This window comes from Mustela nigripes, chromosome 6 (assembly GCF_022355385.1).
Source record: "Mustela nigripes isolate SB6536 chromosome 6, MUSNIG.SB6536, whole genome shotgun sequence".
Lineage (NCBI taxonomy): Eukaryota > Metazoa > Chordata > Mammalia > Carnivora > Mustelidae > Mustela > Mustela nigripes.
This window is the reverse complement of record NC_081562.1, coordinates 120,472,030-120,492,749: the sequence shown is the minus strand read 5'-3', so window position 1 is coordinate 120,492,749 and position 20,720 is coordinate 120,472,030. Positions and strand designations below refer to the sequence as shown.

Genomic DNA, 20,720 nt, shown 5'->3' with positions numbered 1-20,720 from the left:
CACCCTTCCCCCAAGGACAAGGCAGAATAGAAAGCCACTGCTGCTTTCTTACTGGTAGGGGCATGGTAAGGTAAAAGAATAGAAAAACAATTTAAGAGCAAAACATTTCCCTACTGCATTTGTTTTCTCCACCAAACTATAAGCTTCCTGATGGTCTCCTACCTAGAGCTGGAATGTTCATAGAGGGCAGAAATCAGCAGTTCCGTGGGGAAATTGACAGCAAGGGACAGAGTTCCAAAGCTGGGATAAGGCCTTGGCTGGCAAAAAGTTGTCATAAACCCATGGGTCATTCTCAAAACTCTCTTCTTTGGCTCTCCGCGTGAGAGAGCGGACATTTAAAATACTTATTTCCAGCCTTTCTTGCAGCTAGAGATCAGCGGTAAGACTTTGTCAGTGCGTGTCATTGCGTGACAACTTGGTAGGAAATACCTGGGCAAGTTTTTGCTTTCTGAATGGAAGAGCAGATGCAGCTAAGAGTCCTTCATCTTCCTTCCTGCCTTGCACAACTGGCAGAGCCTCCCACCCCCATTGCTCCCTGGTCTATGCCATAAGGACAATTATGGTGAGAAGAGCCAAGGGAAAGCCCTTTGAGTTCTTCCCCCCTGAAAATCATAAACAAAAAGCAACAGCACATCCCTGAGGAACTGCCAGAATTGATGCCTTCTTCAAAGCTTGGAAAGATCAAGTTATGTTCTTTCTACTAAATCCCTTTAAATTCAGCTATGGGGCCTTTGAGAAGAGAGGTCTTGGAAGATGACAGTGGATTATCCAAAGCCTCATTAGCTGGTATCTCTAATTAGAATTGCTCTTCTGGATATGATCTTTTACAGTAGCAAGTCAGCACAGGCCCAGGTACTTGGTATGCTGCTGTTAATCTAGAAAATGCTTTTCTGTTTCTGTTTGTTTGTTTCCCCTCTGACTCAATAAGCAGAGAAAACTAGCAGGGACAAGTAGTAACCTCACTTCCTCCCTGTCCTTATTCAAGGGAGTCCCCTGGGAACTTGATATTCCTACTGTCTATACAACATCCTTCAGGTCCACTGTTCTGATGACATTTATATGGATAGGACCTGGTGAGCTAGAATGAAGAACTTCCTCAGATGCCCAACTAGGATAAATGTCTGCTAAAGTGAGGGAGATAAACCCCATAAAAATACGGGCCCCCCAACCAGTAAGAAAGAGGCATAACGCTTGATGGGACATTGTAGATTTCAGGGGCTACTGCCTTCATCCATTTGGGTGGCTATAACAAAATACTAGAGCCTGGGACACTTATAAACAACAAATACCTATTTTTCATGGTTCTGGATGCTGGGAAGTCCAAGATCAAGGCATCAAGCGCGGCTGCATTCTGGTGAGAGCCCTCCTTCTGGTGCTTAGCCTGCACCTTCTTGTTGTGGCTTCCTATTATGGAAGGGGCGCAGGAGCTCTCAGGGATCTGTCTGGGACCCCTCATTCATGAGGTCTCCGCACCTCAGTAGCCCCACTTCTCAAAGGCCCTACCTCCTAATACCATCATCTTTGAGGGTTAGGATTTCAACACAAGAGATGAATGGGGCACAAACATTCAGACGGTAACAGCTACCTATATCACATTTACATGTCTTTCACGCAGCCCATATACTGTATAAACTTAAAGGTTGCCATCTTTGCATGTGACCCAGTACAAGAGAAGTCTATATGGAGCCGGAAGTTAACCATGATTGGGTAATAAGTTACAGATCAAAGTGATGGTCTGTTATGTTAGTTACAGTTACTGTTTAGAGAAAACAACTCCTCACTTGCCATTGAACCTTGGTGGGTACTGAACGCCTGACCATGGATCAGGAGGTGACCTTGTTTACAGAACTACTCATGACAAAATGGTTATTTCCAATGTACTTCTCCATATACTTGAGGCACCCAGAAGCACAAATGCAAGTAGCAGATATTTAACCCAAACCAAGCAGGTCCTGTAGACACAAATGAATTGCAGACATAAGTTGCTTCTATTTCCAGAAGACTCCTCCTGTCCACTTCAGTCTCCAAACACAGAGGACCTCATGGGCACTTTTACATCCAGTTGACTGATAGAGGACATTTCTGAACCTGGATTACAGGTGGGTCTGACTTGTCTGCTAACACCAGCTGAAAGACTGTTGACTGTAATGTTATAGCCTCATTATAGGATGTTGGTATGGACCTAGAACTAACAGTATATGGTGTTGATTTCCATAGAATGCTTGTGTCCCAGCAAAATTAATTTTCTGAAACCTAACCTCCCACTATGATGACATTTAGATTTGGGGCCTTTGGAACGTGGGTAGATCGTGAGGGCGGAGCCCTCAGGAATAGGATTCATGTTCTTACAGAAGAGAACTCAGAGAGCTTCTTCACCCCTCTTACCATGTGAGGTTACAATGAAAAGATGGCCATCTATGAACCAGAATGCAAGACTCACCAGATACCAAATTTGTCTGATTCCTTGACCTCAGACTTTCCTTAGACTTAGAACTGTGAGAAATACCTGTTTGTTGTTTAAGCCACCCAATACATGACATGTTGTTATAGCAGCCAGCATGGACCAACACACTGGTCTTCCCAAAGCCAGAGTGAAGGCGATGCTCATTGTTAGCGGATCCCATATCAGCACATTTGCCTACTTGCGATTTCTTTGTGACCACGACATCGACAGTGACCATACTCTCGCAGGCATCTGAGGACATGCACAGAGCGCTGAAACATTGGAGTTGCCCGGTGCATTTGTTGCCAGCTGAAACTGAACAAGGAATGCTGTCTTCTTGATTCAGCTCTCACACTGAACAAACGACCCTTTTGTGGCCTAAGTAGAACCACGTTTTTCACATTCTGTGCCTTTTGTTGGGATTTCACTGTTTGAAACAGCCCCCAAGCATAGTGCTGAAGCGTTGGCTAGCGTTCCTAAGCTCAGGAAGGCTGGGATGTGCCGTAGGGAGAAAAATGTGTGTGTAACAAGCTTTGTTCAGGCCTGAGTTACAGCCCTGTGTCTGAGGGTTCGGTGTTAAGGAATCAATAATATGGCTCATCCAAAAAAAGGGACAAGGAAGTTCTCTGATCTGTATGTCAGGCCACTCCAGAAAAGTGGCCTGGGTAGCATCTATAATGTGTGATGAAAACTACGCAAAGGGGCTACAACTGTGGATGTAGATTCAAAGATGACAACTAATTAAAAAAAAAAAAAAAAAAGAGCATCGTAGAAAGCATTGTAAGCCTGAAAGCCAAAGAAATGTACAGTCACAATGCCCAGGGTCAAGAAAATGTTACTTTTTTGGGCTACTGCCTCCTCACATATTTCAAAAAGCAATATAGCATGAAAAATGTGAACCTTGCATGAGGGGCAGGTTCTGCAGATCAAGAGGCTGTGGAAGAATTTTTTAAATGCCTGCTAAGTGTTATGTAGGAAAAGAATTATATGTAGAAGAACAGGTTTCCAATGCTGATGAAACTGACTTGTTTTCCAAGGATGTTGGCAAATGAATTCATAGAACGAGTGTTTTGGTTGATGAAAATGCTGTGACCAGAAGCTCGCAGGAACCTAACCATGTATTTCCCCTTGGAGTTTAGTATTGGCTAATTCGGGATTAGTGCTGACCTTACAGAACATAACTACCCTAAATACTGCATGCCCCAAATAGTTGACTGTATATGGATCGGAGAATCAAGAGGCAGGAGTGAGAGTAGCACCCCTGCTTATGTGCTCAAGGACCCCCTCCAACAGTCTTGTTAAGATCTTCATCATCCTGGGCTCTAATGGTTTCAGAGTTAAATATCCCAAGGATGAATTTTTCTGCCAGGGGATACGAGGATATTCTCTCAAGTATTTTTAAGAAAGTCTATCGGTACTGCTATGTGTTTGTACTGTGGTGTGTTTGTGTGTGGGAGGGGTGTGTATAAGGGATGGGGTAAAAGAACATACAATGCCAGCTACAATGTACGTCACGACCTCTCATCTCTCACCTACCCTGAACTAGTTTCCATGCCCATTACTCAACTATATGGAAAGTGCTCATAAACTTCACCAATGCCCTTGGCGTTGAACCCCATCCATGTGTCTCCAACCTCAAACCTCCCTAATTCTCAAATGCTTTTGACTTAGTTGACTACTATCCTCTATCCAAACTCTTCTCTCCAGCTCTCTGATGCCCTATCTTCTTTCTACTTTTTCTCCTGTTACTACTCCCTTGTTAAGTGTCCTCAGCTTAAGCTCTCCTTCCTTGCTCAATTATTAATATTTGACATCTGATCCTCCTCCAAACTTGGTCCTGGGTCTTCTTCTCTTCACTATCTTCCGTATTTAAATATTCTCACCCCTCTAGTATCTTTATATACAGTTTATACGCTGCAACTCCCATTAATAGCTTCAGCTCAAATCTCTTCCCCTAACTCCAAAGTCCATATCCAACTGCATACCTAAGATCTCCACTTGCCTACCTCATAGATATCCTTAAAAGTCTACATGTACTCCTGACCATCACCCCACAGTGCTGGTATCATCTCCAATTGTGTCGCTGGTTCTCTCTTTATATTAAGAAACAGTAACACAGTCACGCAGGAAGCAAAATTAGAAACCTAGAAATTACTCTTCACTCCTCCATTTTGCTCATCTCTTGCCTCCAATTCAATCCTTCAGCAGATTTTACTTCCAAATATGTTTCAATTCCATCTGCTTCTCTCCATATCTACTATCCTGGGTGTCTACCATGAAGTGAAGTAGGTGGAGGTAGAAAAGCATCATGGACAGTTTCAAGCTTCCATAGTCCCAGATTTGTGATGCTAGAGAAAAGAGACATCTTCTCTCTACCAGCATTAACATATAAAATCCCAAAGAAGGAGTAAACAAGTTTGGGTCGTTTTCCAGTAATTTTGACCACAGGGAGGTGTGATATTGTCATTTTTCAGTTCTTGCTTCTATGTCCAACCCATGGCCAAGGATCCAAGGTGTGTGATTAAACCCCACCTAGAATCACATGGAGGAGAAAGGGCAGTTTCCCAACGTACAGTGGTGCTATTAGCAAAAGAGGGTGCCTGACAAAGAAAAACAAGTTTTGTAAAGAGAGAAGGCTAGTGGGGCACCTGGGTGGCTCAGTGGGGTAAGCGTCTGCTGTAGGCTCAGGTCATGATCCAAGGGTCCTGGGATCAAGTCCCACATCGGGTTTCCTACTCAGAGGGAAACCTGCTTCTCCCTCCCCCGCCCCCTGCTTGTATTCCTTCTCTTGCTGTCTCTCTCTCTTTGTTAAACAGATAAATAAAATCTTAAAAAAAAAAAAAAGGGTGAAGTCTGGTGTCAGGGCATATAACTGCCCTGTTTGTGCTTTGCTGTCCTGAGTACATTCTTCAGGCAGACCAGAACATGAAGTAATTGGTTCTCAAATGAATACTGTTATCATAATGCCTACATGCTTTGAGGATTTCCTAGAATAATACTGTATAGAATTTGTGTAAACTGGAGTCTTTTAGGGTTCTGAAAACATTCTATTACGTTTTGTTGAATTAATGAGTCTAGTAATAAGTACGAAATGTCAAGGTCTGTGGTTTTGGTTTTTTTTTTTTTTTTCATTCTCTTGGGGTGCTTTCAGCTTTGGGATCCCCAGATTGGCAGGGTTCCAGAATATATATATCCCAGAATATATATATTCATGTGCATTCTGCTCCGCGAATTTATAATGTAAGTGCAGTTATGCATATGAAAAAATCCATAGCTGAAGATTAAACAGTAAGAGGTACATAAAAAGAGGTTAAGGAGGGTTTTCTTCTGCCCTATGTCAGATTTCCAAATATGCAGGGGAATTCAAATTAATCTAATCAAGTTAATATAATCCATTAAAATGCACATGTCTTCTTTCAACATCCTTTTTTCAAAAAGATTTTATTTGTTTATTTGAGAGACAGAGATAACGAGAGAGAGCACTAGGGTAGGGAGGAGAGGGAGAAGCAGGCTCCCCGCTGAGCTGGGAGCCTGACATAGGGCACTGATCCCACGACTCTGGGATCACGACCTGAGCTGAAGGCAGACCCTCAGGAGCCCCTCTTTCAACATCTTTCATGACTTGCCTGTGTGTGGTGGGGGTCAACTGGAATTTTGACTTCCCAAAACAAAAACAAAACAAGAAAAATGTAACAGCGTCAGAGAATCTAGTTCTTACCATTCGTGTTCTTCTTCTGAAAAACCAGCAGAGGGCGAACAAGATGGAAAATAAAGCCACTGGAACCGACTAGGCAGATGAGACCGGTTTTTCCTGTTTGCCCAAGTTCACATAGAACCTAAGTGGCAAAAATGATTCTTCAGTTAAGGACTTAGAAAGGAGTAAATGCATCCAGGAACACTAATTTGACTTAACCCTGGCCTTTTCAAGTTGTTTCTATAAGATTTTAGTCTGTGATAGAGATTAAATCCTTTGCAACCACGACTCATCCTGTCGTATAATTTCCTGGAGACCAATCCTGGAAAGGCAGGCACTCAGAAAATGTGTAAGGAAGGTAGAGAAAATCAACACATCTCTTCTTCTAATGACAGAATCACATACTTGTAGCAATTAGAACATAACTTCCCCTTAACACTTCAGTATTCACAATGTCTGTAGAATTTAAAAGGAAGAAAATCAAAGAAATAAAATGTACTTTATTTCATAGACCCTGGGTTCAAAATGAAGACACACAGAAGCATTACAGAAAGAAAAGAATAAGAATTTCATAAATCTCAATGTTAGAAAAATGTGAGATTGTTCTATTAAAAATTTAAAATATAGGGGTGCCTGGGTGGCTCAGTGGGTTAAAGACTCTGCCTTTGGCTCAGGTTATGGTCCCAGGGTCCTGGGATGGAGCCCCACATCAGGCTCTCTGCTCAGCAGGAGCCTGCTTCCTCCTCTCTCTCTCTGCCTGCCTCTCTGCCTACTTGTGACTCTCTCTTCCAAATAAATAAATAAAATCTTTAAAAATTTTTTTAAAATATATAATGTATGGCTTCTGCCCAATTTGGTTGCCTTATGGGTCTTTGGGGTAACATGCTCTTTATATTGGAACTCAATGTGTCAAAGATCAGTTACGGTGGTCTCCCCTTACTCACGGAGATTATGTTCCAAGACCCCCAGTCAGATCTCTGAAACCATGGATAGTATCAAATCCTATATATATACATGTTTTTTCCTATACACACATACCTATGATCAAGTATAATTTATAAATTAGGCAAAGTAAGAGATTAACAGTAACTAATAATAAAACAGAATAATTATTACAACACACTGTAAGAAAAGTTATATAACTGTGATCTCTCTCTCTCTCAAAACACCTTTTTAAAAAAAAAAAGATTTTATTAATTTATTTGATAGACAGAGATCACAAGTAGGCAGAGAGAGAGGGGGAAGTAGGCCCTCTGCTGAGTAGAAAGCCCAATGTGGGGTTCGATCCCAGGACCCTGGGATCATGACCTGAGCTGAAGACAGAGGCTTTAACCCACTGAACCACTCAGGTGCCCTCAAAACATCTTCTCTATGATACCCTTCTTGTTGTGATGATGTGAGATGATAAAATGCCTACATGATGGTTGAAGAGAAGTGGGTGATGTGGGCATGGCAACATGGTATTAGGTCACTATCGACCTTCCCATGAGATATCTGACAATATGTTGAAAAAGGATCATCTGCTTCTGGACCCAGGTTGTCCTCAGGTAACAGAAATGGCAGAAAGTGCAATTATGGATAAGGGGAGAATAATGCACTTTCACATATTAGATGGAAAAGTTGTTTTCAATTTGAGCAAAAGTCTGAGGAAATGAACTGTCAGGTACCATGTTGGCTAGAGTGTAAAATGGTATGACTTTTGGAGAGCAATTAGGCAAATCTGTGTGAACATCCTACATGAACATTCTTATATACATAGTTTTGCACATTTTGCAGGTGTTTTTATAAGAGAGGAGTATATATGAGTATGCTCATCATAGCATTCTTTGTACTAGTTAAACTTCAAAAAGAACTCCAAACCCTACCAAGGACGTGATTGAGTAGGTTATGGACACAGGACACTTGCTATGCCCCAGTACTGTTCTTCATGCTTTATCTGCTTCCACTCATTTAATCCTTACAAAAAAACATTCTATTACAACACATTAAAATGTGATGAAGAAACTAAGACACAGAGAGGTGAAGTAATCTGGCCACATGCACACAGAACCTATTGGCAAAAATGAGTCACAAACCCAAGAGGTCTATGCTTTTAATCTCTGTACTCTACTGCTTCTCTTAAACTGTGCTGTTGTAAGAATTATGACAGTTTGTATTAACTAACCCAAGCTAGAGCTCTCCATAGGGAGCTACAAAGTCACTTAGCATGATCTCAAAGATGAATAGTCAGCAGAAGCTAGTTTTCCATGGAACTGCAATTGACTGCCTAAAAATTCTTAGGTAGTAATTCTTCAGACCTGGATCAGAATCAGCAATACAGAGTCACTTATCGACCTACCAACCCCTTGAATCAACAAATTTTATATCAACTGCTGATTCCAAACCAGACAGTTAGTTGGAGGTGGATCCGCATTTAAGTGCTGGCAAATGTAATTACCATAATGCCGATCTGATTGGGTGAACTATGCAACCCTTGCAACTTGATTCCCCAGTAGTATTGGAATTCCTTAATTAATGTAAACAGGAAATGAATATTCTACATTCATAAACAGTCTTTTTTTTCCCTTTTTTCCCCCATTAATGAGGCCATGGTGATGTTGAAAGTCGCCATTTTGAAAACTCTCTTTGCTGCAGCATGAAAGATGGTGGCTCTGGTAAGCTGACCAGTCCTGGCCCGTGTGCGGCTATGGAAGAGGTCACTTTCAGAGTGGGATAGCTCTGCCAGGTGAAAGTCTAATCTGCCTTTTTGTCGGGCAGCCTTCTCAATAGCACTCCTGTGTGCCTTATGTGATGTGCTCTGAAGTAAAATTGTTCTTCTCACACATTTTTAAAATTTATCCCTTGCTTTTCAGCCTTTGTTTTCACCCAACACATTCCTCCTATCTGGTTTTATTTTGTCTTAGCTTCTCCCCAAACAATCGAACAACAACTCCTGGAGTGTGGGAAAGAGTCCCAACACTAATGGGCATCTACTGAGTTTCAGGCACTGAGTAAGGTGTTTTTCATACATTTGTCACTTAATTTTCCTAACAACTCATCAAGATAGATCCTGTGACCCTCATTTTCCCGGGGAAAGAAAAAGTTCTGAGAAGCTCAATGTTAGCCTCAGGTCGTGCCACTTGCAAATGACAGAGCTGAGGTTTGACCCTGTGTCTGTCAGGCTCCGAAGTCTACACCCATTCCAATAAGCCACACTTCCTCACAAAAATGCATTTATATTTCTCATGTTTGTATCACTTGCTGTCTGGATCTCTCCATAGTTAATTCTTAGAATTTACAGAGCAATGAAGTCCAACAGGCAAATGTTAATCTAATCCCATGCCTTTTTCTAAGATCATGTTTAGGGTCTAAACAGAAAGCTGAGAAGTTTTCCAAACTTGAGGGCTTTCTTAGTACAAGGACTACAGCTTCATTCTTTTCCCATAAAGGAAGATTTATGTTACAGGATGGATTCTAAAACAAGAACATTAAAAAAAGAGTGGAGGTGGCAATAGTGGCTCAAGGCAGAGGGAGGGGGTGTTGAAATTTCGTTTCCCTGCACAGTACTTAATGTTCCAGAAACTCTTGTTTTGATCAATCTTCCTTTCCCTTGGAATGTGAATGATTTTTAACCTGCTGGTGGAACTCTGTTGATCTCAGGAAGGGAAGACCCACTAACACATTCTTAAACCAGGATGTGATAATATAAGCAGAAGGAAAGCAGGGCTCTGATGCTGACAACACGGTAACACTCACATGGCCATATATGTCCGCGTTCAGCATTTAAGACCAGGAAAAGGGCAGTAGGTCTCCTAAATGTAACAGAAGTGTAGAGACGTGTTTCTTGGAAAGCAATAATTACTAGTTCTTTAAAATACAAAACTCTCAGGGAAATCTAAATTTCTCAAGTTCTAAATGAAATCCTTATGACCAATCAATCACAGACAGGAGACTGTGGCTTGTAGTTTTACCATTATTGATGGACTGGTGGATCCCTATGTCTCTGCTGGGATATGAGCTTGACAAAAAACTCACAATAATGGTGGCTAAAGAGATTGGATTTTTTCAATTCCAAGACCATATTTTTTGCTTTGTCTTTTCCTTAAAAATAACTATTACCTTTCTTGTTGTTAATGGACATGATGAATGTTCACTGAGAAGATATCAAATTGAAAATTATCAAATAGAGGGATGCCTGGGTGGCTCAGTGGGTTAAGGCCTCTGCCCGTGGCTCGGGTCGTGATCCCAGGGTCCTGGGATCGAGCCCCACATCGGGCTTTCTGCTCAGCAGGGAGCCTGCTTCCTCTTCTCTCTCTGCCTGCCTCTCTGCCTACTTGGGATCTCTCTCTGTCAAATAAATAAATAAAATCTTTAAAAAAAGAAAGAAAGAAAGAAAAATTATCAAATAGAATAAAGATAAATACAAAAATTGCACTTAACACTACTACCTACAAATGACCACTCAACACTTTGGTGTTATCTCTCTAGGTCAATGTGTCTGTAAATATACTCATAGTATTTTGACTTACTTTTAGAAATTGGGATTGTGGCTTGGTGGTTTAAGCCTCTGCCTTCAGCTCAGGTTATGGTCTCAGGGTCCCATGTCAAGCTCTCTGTTCGGCAGGGAGCCTGCTTTCCCCCTCTCTCTGCCAGCCTCTCTGCCTACTTGTGATCTCTCTCCCTCTCTCTCTCAAATAAATAAATAAAATCTTAAAAAGAAAAAAAATTGGAATTATGTTGAGCATACTATTTTATTAGTAGCCTTTTCCACTTAATTTGTTTTGAACATTTTCTTATGTTCAGTACTTTCCTCTAATGTTAAAATAATTTATAATGGAAAAAATGGCAAAATAAAACTAAATGTTTCATTTTTATGGTGTGAACATCATCCATAAAGAAACAAACTTTGGGGTGCCTGGGTGGCTCAGTGGGTTAAGCTGCTGCCTTCGGCTCAGGTCGTGATCTCAGGGTCCTGGGATCGAGTCCCACATCGGGCTCTCTGCTCGGCTGCTCGGCAGGGAGCCTGTTTCCCTCTCTCTCTCTCTCTGCCAGCCTCTCTATCTACCTGTGATCTCTCTCTGTCAAATAAATAAATAAAATCTTTAAAAAAAAAAAAAGAAAAGAAAAGAAACAAACTTTGTCTGAGCACCATAATCTTGATGATATGAGTCAAGTTAATTCACCTCTGAACTATTTCACCAGCCTCAGGTACAAGATGAAGTCAAGTAACTCTTAATTGTCTAATTAAATTTCTCTGAAACCCCATCTCATCAGTTAAAGAATTTTTCTGCTCTTCAAGAGTCTTTTCTCTCATTATAACTCAAAGAACCCCAAGAATGCTGCAGGCAAGAGATCAGTTCTGGCTAGCAATGACTCAGGTAATAAAAAGCAGAAAGTTATGAATTAGCTAAGGGTTGCTAGCTGCTATAACAAACCCCCAAATTTGAGTGGTTTGATACAATATAAGGTTCTTTCTCATTTGCTTAGGAGTTCAAATGTATGGTCCTTGTTGGGAGGTAAATGGTGGGGAGGAGCTTTATTTTAGTCATCTTGAGCACTGATATCCAAACAACGAGAGGGAATATGCATGGAGGAGCAGATCCTCATGAGTCTACCACCACAACACGCTGGCCAGAAGTCATGACATGGTTATAGCTCACTGTCAGGCAGGCTAGGAAATGTGGTCCAACTTGTGCCCAGAAAGAAGAGAAATGAATCGGTATCTGCCACATTCTACTCTTGGCACCAAATACTCATTCGCAGTCTTTTTCCTACACCATAGAACACACCCACCTATCTCCCCAAGGGTGTTAGCAGAAAGCCCCTACATGCAGCTCATACTCCAGAACTTTGCTCTGATTTACAGTTTTCTTTTTCAGTTTTGGATGGGGCTCTTTGTGGCCTGGAGAGCTATGAACTAAGCTACAAATTATCTCACCTATATACATTCAACATAAAATGGTGGAACAGAGATATGTCAACCACAGTGAAAGCTCCCATTTGGAAATGTGAAGAATAACAGACAGCTATCGATTAATGACTCACGGCAGTGATGATATTTAGTGGGCAATCCTTGTGAAAACACCTGTCTTAGCAGTGGGAGAGGTTCCCTGATTAGACCCAGGTCTGCTAAATGGGAGGAACATCCATGTCCCTTGTTCTCACCTGGACTGGGCGTCAGGGAGAACATCCTCTTCAGAGGCTGTAGCAATCACACCCATCACTCATTGCCTTTGCAAATTTGGCCAGTCAAAAGATGTTTTAAAGTAGTAGGCTCCTTCTAGGTGAGATTCTTGGTGTGTTTGAACATGTAATTCCCTAAAAAAAAAAAAAAAAAAATGTAGCCAATCCTGGTCCATTTCTTTCTCAAAACCTAATTGTCAAGACTCTAATTTATTGGCTTTCTTACCTCCGTGTTTCTCTAACCCTTACCCTCATTGATCTTTGCAACAGGGTTGAATCCCTTTGTTCAATTAAGAAGTCATGGGCCTTTTTCTCCCAAAAAATGTTTTCCATCTTATTTGCTATTGGGGTCCCAAGGCAACAGGCTTTTCAACCCATGTCTTTCTTTTGTCATCATCAAAGCTTTATTGACCTTGCTGTCAATGCTCAGATGGCCTGGAGTGGTGTCTTCTGGATTCTTGTCTCATTTAGACAAGTCCCCTGGAATGGGACATCTTTCAATAAGGTTGTTTTCATTTATTTGGCCAAAATACTCGAAATGCCCACCAACTGGCACAAAGATAAATATTATACAGTGTCTGATTCTGGGAGGTCCAAAACCTCATTGGTAAACTGAAAGAATGCACGAGGAAGGAATGGGAGCACAACGAAGGAAGCACAGGTGTCTGGGAAGATCAGGAAATGTCTTTCAGAGGATGTGACGTTGGAATTAAGCTTGAAAACTAAGCCAAGGTTTTCCAGAAGTTCACAGGGGCAAAGGATTTTCCAGTCTGAATAAACAGTATGTGCAAGGTCGTAACAGCTAATTACAGGCAGCTTTTCTCTTTCTCTTGGCAATTTGCTCAAAGCTCAGATTTTAAGTACTGAGCACTCATAAATTTTGTTTTTTGACAGCAGTCTACCTCAATTCAGTGTCTCCATTGGTGTTTCTCCAATCTTGGAAGCTTTCCTTATACTCTTCTGCATAGGTTCTTCTATAATTTCTTTTTTTTTTTTTAAGATTTTATTTATTTATCTGACAGAGAGAGATCACAAGCAGGCAGAGAGGCAGGCAGAGAGAGAGGGGGAAGCAGGCTCCCCGTTGTGGGGCTTGATCCCAGGACCCTTAGTCCCTGACCTGAGCTGAAGGCAGAGGCTTAACCCACTGAGCTACCCAGGCACCCCATCTTCCATAATTTCTTAAGGGTTCTAATGGGTATAGATATTTATGCACCCTTGCCTGAAGAAGTGTCTTCCTGTGTCTGGGACTGTCAGCCGGCTCCATCAGGCAGGCCATTTTAAGAAAGAAGCATGCACAGCTGTGACATGGAAAGGTGTCTACCCAGATCAGTAGAATCAGCCTGGATAATCACTGAGGGTGATTGATGTTAAGACCAGATCACGCTTTCATCCAGCATTCTGCTTTGACTTTACCTATCTCCACTCCACTACCTTTTTTTTTTTTTTTTTAGTTTATTTATTTATTTACATAATCTCTACTTCCAACATGGGGCTCAAACACCCAACCCCATGATCAGGAGTTGCATGCCCCTCCAGCTAAGCCAGCCAGGTGCCCTTACCTATCTCCACTCTCAGTGGTACAAAGTTGAGGAGAGCTCTTTTCCAGGATATTCTGTAAAATACCAATTGCCTAGAAAGGCCTGTCTCACTTCTAGTTATCTACATCTCCCCTTCACTGGAAGACATTTTGTCCATGTCTCTGTCCCCTCTCCTGTTACAACAGCAAGAATGGTGCTTTACAGCTCTTTTGAAGGAGAAAGAGTCTGAAAGAGAAATGGGTGAAAGGGGACAAAACATACAAACTTCTAGCTATAAAATAAGTCCTGGAGATATAATGTACAATACGGTTACTAAAGTTAATAATACTGCATCGCATATCTGAAAGTTGCTAAGAGAGTACCTTTTAAAAGTTTTCATCACATGAAAAAAACATGGTAATTACATACGATGGTAGACCTTAATTAGACTTATTGTAGTGATCATTTCACAATATATACAAATGTCAATTCTCTATGTTGTACACCTGAAACTAATATCATATATAAGTCAATTGTACCTCATCAAAAAAATGTGTTTTTAAAAAAGAGAAAGAATCCTGTAGATTGAGGACCTTTTGCAATTTCTGCCAGAAACATATTTTTCTCCCAAACACCCCCTCTGGCTAGTGTAGGCTCAGGTTTGACTACGAGGCTTTCACTTCTGAATGTTGTAGATGCATATTACCCTGATATATTTTTACCTATCTTTTTAAAAGTTTATTTATCTTCTTGTAGTAATTTCTACCCCCAATGTGGGGCCTGAACTCACAACCTAGATATCTAGAGTCTTGTGCTTTTCTGACTGAGCCACCCAGGTGCCCTTTTTTTAAACCTATTTTTAAGATGACAGAGGGAAGCTAGAGTATTTTATTTGCTTTTCAATGGATCTGGGTAAATTCTTAGAAGGAGATGAATTACTGAGCTGAAGTCAGGATCATTCGGGTACAAAGGACAGAGATTAAATTATGCCCGGAAAACAGAGACAAGGAGAGGCCTCAGATCCCAGGAACACAAGGAGAGTCGCTGGCAGGGCAGGGACCAGAGATTGCCATCCCATATTTTAGCTTCCAAAACCAATCTGCTTCCCTTTTCTAAATTTCCAAGAGAGGAAGGAGAGCATGCCAATTCACCTTTCCCACCAGGTCACCAGATTTTAGGTTTTAGGCCAGCCCGTGGATGACCCGTCCTGTCAGGTCTCCTCCCCTAGACAGCTAGCTATGGTCAGGTCCTGGAGAAGCCCTGTGGCTCTTGACCCGCAAGAGAAATGGGTGATGGAGACATCCCCAAATACATCTAATGGGTATGAGGAGAAGGGCAAAAATTCAGAGTTGTATTCTGGACCCAAAATGCCTACTTCCGGTGTTGGCTCCACCCCTTCCTTGCCGTGTGACCTTGAGCAAGTTACTTACTTGCTCTGTTCCTCAGCTTTTTTATTCTTAAAATAGGACATATAAATGGTATCTCCTCACAGGACTGGGGTAAGGATTAAATAAGACAGAGCAAAAAAGCACTCAAAGCTAGAAATGGCCTATCTGAATATCCAGTGGGTACTGCTATTATATTTTCCCCAGGAAAAGAGCACCTTCCTGGGCTCTAAGATTAATGCCATTAATATTCTCCCAAATATCAACACTACTATCATATATCACCCTCCACGGCTGGTTCAGCCTTCCTTTGTCGGTTTTTTACTTTATTACTGATTCATTTATTTATTGGATTTACAGTTCTTGAGCATCCGTTTACTACCTAAAAATAATTTTTTCCTCCCTAGTCTTGCTGGCATTTCTCCAACCTAAGCCCTTAATACTTCTCACTTGGATTGCTGCAATTAGCTCTCTGGTCTCCTTGGCTCCTGCATACCATAGCCAGATTAATTTTACTAACATCCCTTCTGATCATGTTATTCCCCAACTCAAAAGTTTTCAGTGTTCCCCTATTACTAGTATAAAGTCCACAGTTTGAAACTTGATACTTAGAACATTCTAAAGCTCAGAACTGATCTGCCATTGTAGGTTTATTTCCCACAGCTTCCTCGTATACAGATGAAACTGTTCAACTGGACTCTTCTTGTTTCTGGCTCCAGTGTAGCTCGTATTAAACTCTCCTACCTCTGGGCCTTTGCTCATGCTGTCCCATCCATCTGACATGCCTCATCCCTTGCTCCCTGAACCAGCAGCATCAGCATCACCCAGGAGTTTGTTAGAAATGTCATATTCATTGCCTACTGTATCAGAATCAGCATTTTAATAAGATCCTCCCGATGACTCATGTACATGTATTTTTCTTATATATTATGAGATAAAATATCTTGTATATTTATTATTAGCTTGTAAATAGATAAACCCACTACATCCCCTTTCCTGTTAACATTCTACCTTTGCCTCAGACCCCAGCTCAAGTAATATTGCCTCATCCAAGTGTCCTTGACTACTAGAGCTGAAAATAATCTCTTTAATATCTGAATTCCCATAGCTGCTTTCTGAATTCCTTGATTTCTCATGACTAAATTCTTTATACCTGCTTATGTAATTAGCACATACTTTTTTTTTAGCATGAACTAAGAATTTTGCAATTACTTTGCTACTGAAATATAATTGACATATAACAATATTATTTTCAACACACAACAAAATGATTCATTATTTGTATATAGTGTGAAATGATCACCGTAATAAGTCTAGTTTAAAATCCATCACCTCATTTAGTTACAAATTTTTTTCTTGTGATGAGAACTTTTAAGATCTACTCCTTCAGCAACATTCAAATACACAATATCATTAACTATGGTCTTCACACTGCATATTACATTTCCAGGGCTTATTTATTTTATCGCTGGAAGTTTATACCTTCGGATCCCCTTCACCCATGTTGATCACCACTCCCATCCCTTGCCTCCGGTCACTGCCAGTCTGTTCTCTGTATCTTTCAGTTCAGTTTTTTTCCCCTTTTTTCTTTTTTGTAGACTCCACAAACAACCAAGATCATATAGTATTTGTCTTTCTTTGTCTGACTTATCTCACTTAGCATAACGTTCTCATGATCCAACCATGTTGTCACAAATGGCAAGAGTTCAGTCTTTTTTTTTTTTTTTTAAGATTTTTATTTATTTATCTGACAGACAGAGATTACAAGTAAACAGAGAGGCAGGCAGAGAGAGAGGAGGAAGCAGGCTCCCTGCCAAGCAGAGAGCCCGATGCTGGGCTCGATCCCAGGACCCTGGGATCATGACCTGAGCTGAAGGCAGAGGCTTTAACCCACTGAGCCACCCAGGTGCCCCGAGTTTAGTCTTTTTTATGGCTGAAAAATATTGCTTTGTGTGTGTGTGCATTTCTGTGTGTATACACAAACACTATAGAATATTTTACGTATATATAACTTTTTCTTATCTCATAATTATATATAAACAATCCTTTCTTGATCTATTCATCCTCAATGGATGCAGATTGATTATATGTCTTGGCTATTGTAAATAATGTTGCAATAATCTTTTTGAGTTGATGTCTTTATTTCCTTGGATAAATACTCAGAAGTGGAGCTGCTCGATCATATGGTAGTTCTAGTTTTCATTTTTCAAGGAAGCGCTATACTGTCTTCCACAATGGCTGCACCAATTTACATTCCCATCAACAGCGCATGAGGGTTCCATCTTCCCCATCTTCTCACCAATAGTTATTTCTTCTCTTCTTGATAACAGCCATTCTAACATGTACGAAGTGATATCTCATTGTGTTTTTGAGTAATCTCTACACCCAACATGAGGCTTGAATTCATAACCCCCAAATTAAAAGTCACGTGCTCTACCAACTGAGCCACCTAGGTGCCCCTCATTGTGTTTTAGACTTGCATTTCCCTGATGATTACTGGTGTCAAGTTCCTTTTCATGTACTTGTTGGTCATATATGTGTCATCTTTGGAAAAATTTCTATTCAGATTCTCTGCCTATTTTTTAAATGGATTGTTTTTCTTTTGCTATGGGGTTGTATAAATTCTTTATATATTTTGAGTGTTAACCGTTTATCAGATTATGAATTGCAAATATTTTCTCCTACTTGGTAGGGTGCCTTTTCACTTTTTTGATGATTTCCTTTGCTGTGCAGAAGCTTTTTATGTGATGTAGTCCTGCGCATTTATTTTTGCTTTTGTTTCCTTTGCTTTTGAAGTCAGGTCCAAAAAATCATTGCCAAGCCCAATGTCAAAGAACTGCTGCCTATAATTTCTTCCAGGAGTTTTATGGTTTCAGGCCTTGCAGTCAAGTCTTTAATCCATTTGAGTTAGTTTTTGTGTATGGCATAAGATAGCCGTCCAGTGTCATTCTTTTGCATGTGACTGTCCAGTTTTCCCAACACTTTTTATTGAAAAGATCATCCTTTTTCCTTGTATATTCTTGGCTCCTTTGTCATAAGTTAATTGACCTTATGTGCCTGATTTATTTCTGGGCTCTCTGTTCTTCTCCACTGATCTATGCATTGGTTTTAATGCTGATACCATACCATTTTGAACACTATAGCTTTGCAGGATAGTTTGAAATTAGGGAGACTGATGCCTCCAGCTTTGGTCTTTTTTCTCAAGATTCATACAGATTTTAAGATTGCAGTTTCATACAAATCTAAAGATTGTTTATCCCATTTCTGTGAAAAATGCCATTGGAATTTTGATAGGGATTGCACGGCATCTGTAGTGTGGACATTTTAACAATATTAAGTCTTCCAGTCCGTGAGCATGAATCTTTCCATGTATTTGTGTCTTCTTCCATTTCTTTCATCAATGTTTTATAGTTTTCACTGTATGGGTCTTTCACCTCCTTGGTTAAATTTAAAATTCTAGGGATTTTATTTTTTGATGCAATTGTAAATGTGATTATTTTAATTTATCATTTTGATAGTTTTTTATTCATGTATAGAAGTACATGTGATTTTTTTTTTTTTTTTAACAGTAGCACTAGGATTTATTGAACTGTGCCTTAGTACAGGCGCTGGGGCTTGCCCATGGTGCTCTTGATGTACAAAGCCCGGACGTTCTGCCAATTCTTCTTGAGCAAGGACACCAGGAAATTGACTGCTAAGTGGATGTTGTACACGAGCTCATCATCTGTCATCTTCACGTGGCCAACAGCCACTGCTAGACACAGCACCTTCTTCATCTGGAATTTGATGGTAGACTTCACTTCATCCACTTTGGCCACCATGTTCTCATTGTGGGTCAGCAAGGAAGGAAACTTGCCAGCCTTATTCAGGCCTGGGCCCAGGATTCGTGGGATCTGCTTGATCAGAGATTCTGAAGCCAAAAAGGCATCATACTTCTTGGCCAGCTTCTTGACTAACTTCTTATTCTTGTTGAGTTTCTTCAGTGCCTCAATGTCCATGTGGGGAATATCCACTGCCTTGGCCTCATCACAGTGCTACTGGTCCCCCAAAACACACATGGAGAACTTGGGGCGGGGAGTGGACTTAAGCCTGACGGTGCCCGAGAAGCGTTTGTCCTTCTGAGGGTCGTAGTTCTTCAGGCTGATCTGCAGCTCCACCGTCTCCAAAAACTTCCGGCGCTTGCGCTGGTTCCCGTGCAGGACTTCCCGCACCGCCTCGTACAGGGTGTCGCGGGACACTTTGCTGCTCATGATTCTCGCGCCGCAGTAACCGGAAAAGAGGACATGTGATTTTTTTATATTGATTTTGTATCCTGAAAATATACCAAATTTCTTTATTCTAAAAGTTTTTTGGTGGAATCCTTAGGGTGATATAATATTTCATCTGCAAATAGTGCAAGTTTTACTTCCTCCTTTCTAATTTGAATAGCTTTTATTTCATTTTCTTACCTAATTGCTATGGCTAGGACTTCCAAAGCTCTGTTGAATAAAAGTGTTGAGAATGGGCATCTGTGTTTGAATTAGGATGTTTCAGCTTTTTACCACTGAGTATGACAGACTTGTTATATATGGCCTTTATTTTATTGAGGTAATTTCCCTCTACACTCACTTTGTTTAAAGTTTTTATCATAAATGGAATTTTGTCAAATTTTTTTCTGCATCTATTGAGATGGTCATGTGGGTTTTTTTTTATTCTTTATTTTGTTAATGTGGTGATCAACTGATTTGTGGATGTTGAACCATTTTGCATCACTGGAATAAATCCCATTGATCATGGTTAATGATCTTAATGTATTGCTGTATTTGGTCTATTAATATTTTATTGAGGATTTTTACATCTATGTTCATCAGGGATATTGGCCTTTAATTTTCTTTTCTTATGGCATCCTTGTGTAAATGCCTTAGTTGACCACATAAAGTAAGTTTGGAAATGTTCCTTCCTCTTCTATTATTGGGGCGGGGGAGGAATAGTTTGAAAAGGATTGGTATTAAATCTTTGAATGTTTTGTAAAATTCACAGTGAAGTTGTCTGGTCCTGGACTTTTGTTTGTTTGGAGGTGATTGATTACTGATTCAATCTCCTTACAGATAATCAGTCTGTTCAGACTTTCTATTTCTTCATGATTCAGTCTTGATAGCTTGCATGTTTCTAGAAGTTTATCCATTTCTTCCAGATTGTTAAATTCATTGGCATATAATTATTCATAATAATCTATTATGATCCTTTGTATTTCTGTGATAACAGCAGAAATATCTAGTCTTTGATTCCAGATTTTTTTTTAAAGATTTTATTTATTTATTTGACAGACAGAGATTACAAGCAGACAGAGAGGCGGGCAGAGAGAGAGGATGAAGCAGGCTCCCAGCAGAGCAGAGAGCCCGACATGGGGCTCGATCCCAGGACCCTGGGATCATGACCTGAGCCGAAGGCAGAGGCTTTAACGCACTGAGCCACCCATGCACCCCTGATTCCAGATTTTTTTTGTGTTCTCTCTTTTCTTGGTGAGGCTAACTAAAGCT

General features: G+C 40.6%; 1 protein-coding gene and 1 long non-coding RNA gene across 4 annotated transcripts in view; both read right to left on the bottom strand.

The window, feature by feature from the left end:
- The window catches only part of LOC132020874 (uncharacterized), a 78,308-nt gene that overhangs the window by 22,336 nt on the left and 35,252 nt on the right, over positions 1 to 20,720 (bottom strand). For all 3 annotated transcript variants that reach the window (XR_009405125.1, XR_009405124.1, XR_009405126.1), the window contains exons 5-6: positions 12,282 to 12,434; positions 6,162 to 6,279 (exon numbers count right to left, since the gene is read on the bottom strand). This is a non-coding gene — a long non-coding RNA (uncharacterized LOC132020874). The remainder of the gene's footprint in view (positions 1 to 6,161; positions 6,280 to 12,281; positions 12,435 to 20,720) is intronic.
- Positions 18,757 to 19,480, bottom strand: LOC132020873 (large ribosomal subunit protein uL1-like). The gene is given in 1 exon segment (XM_059404993.1): positions 18,757 to 19,480. A coding segment is annotated over 1 exon segment (654 nt). The 5' UTR covers positions 19,452 to 19,480; the 3' UTR covers positions 18,757 to 18,797.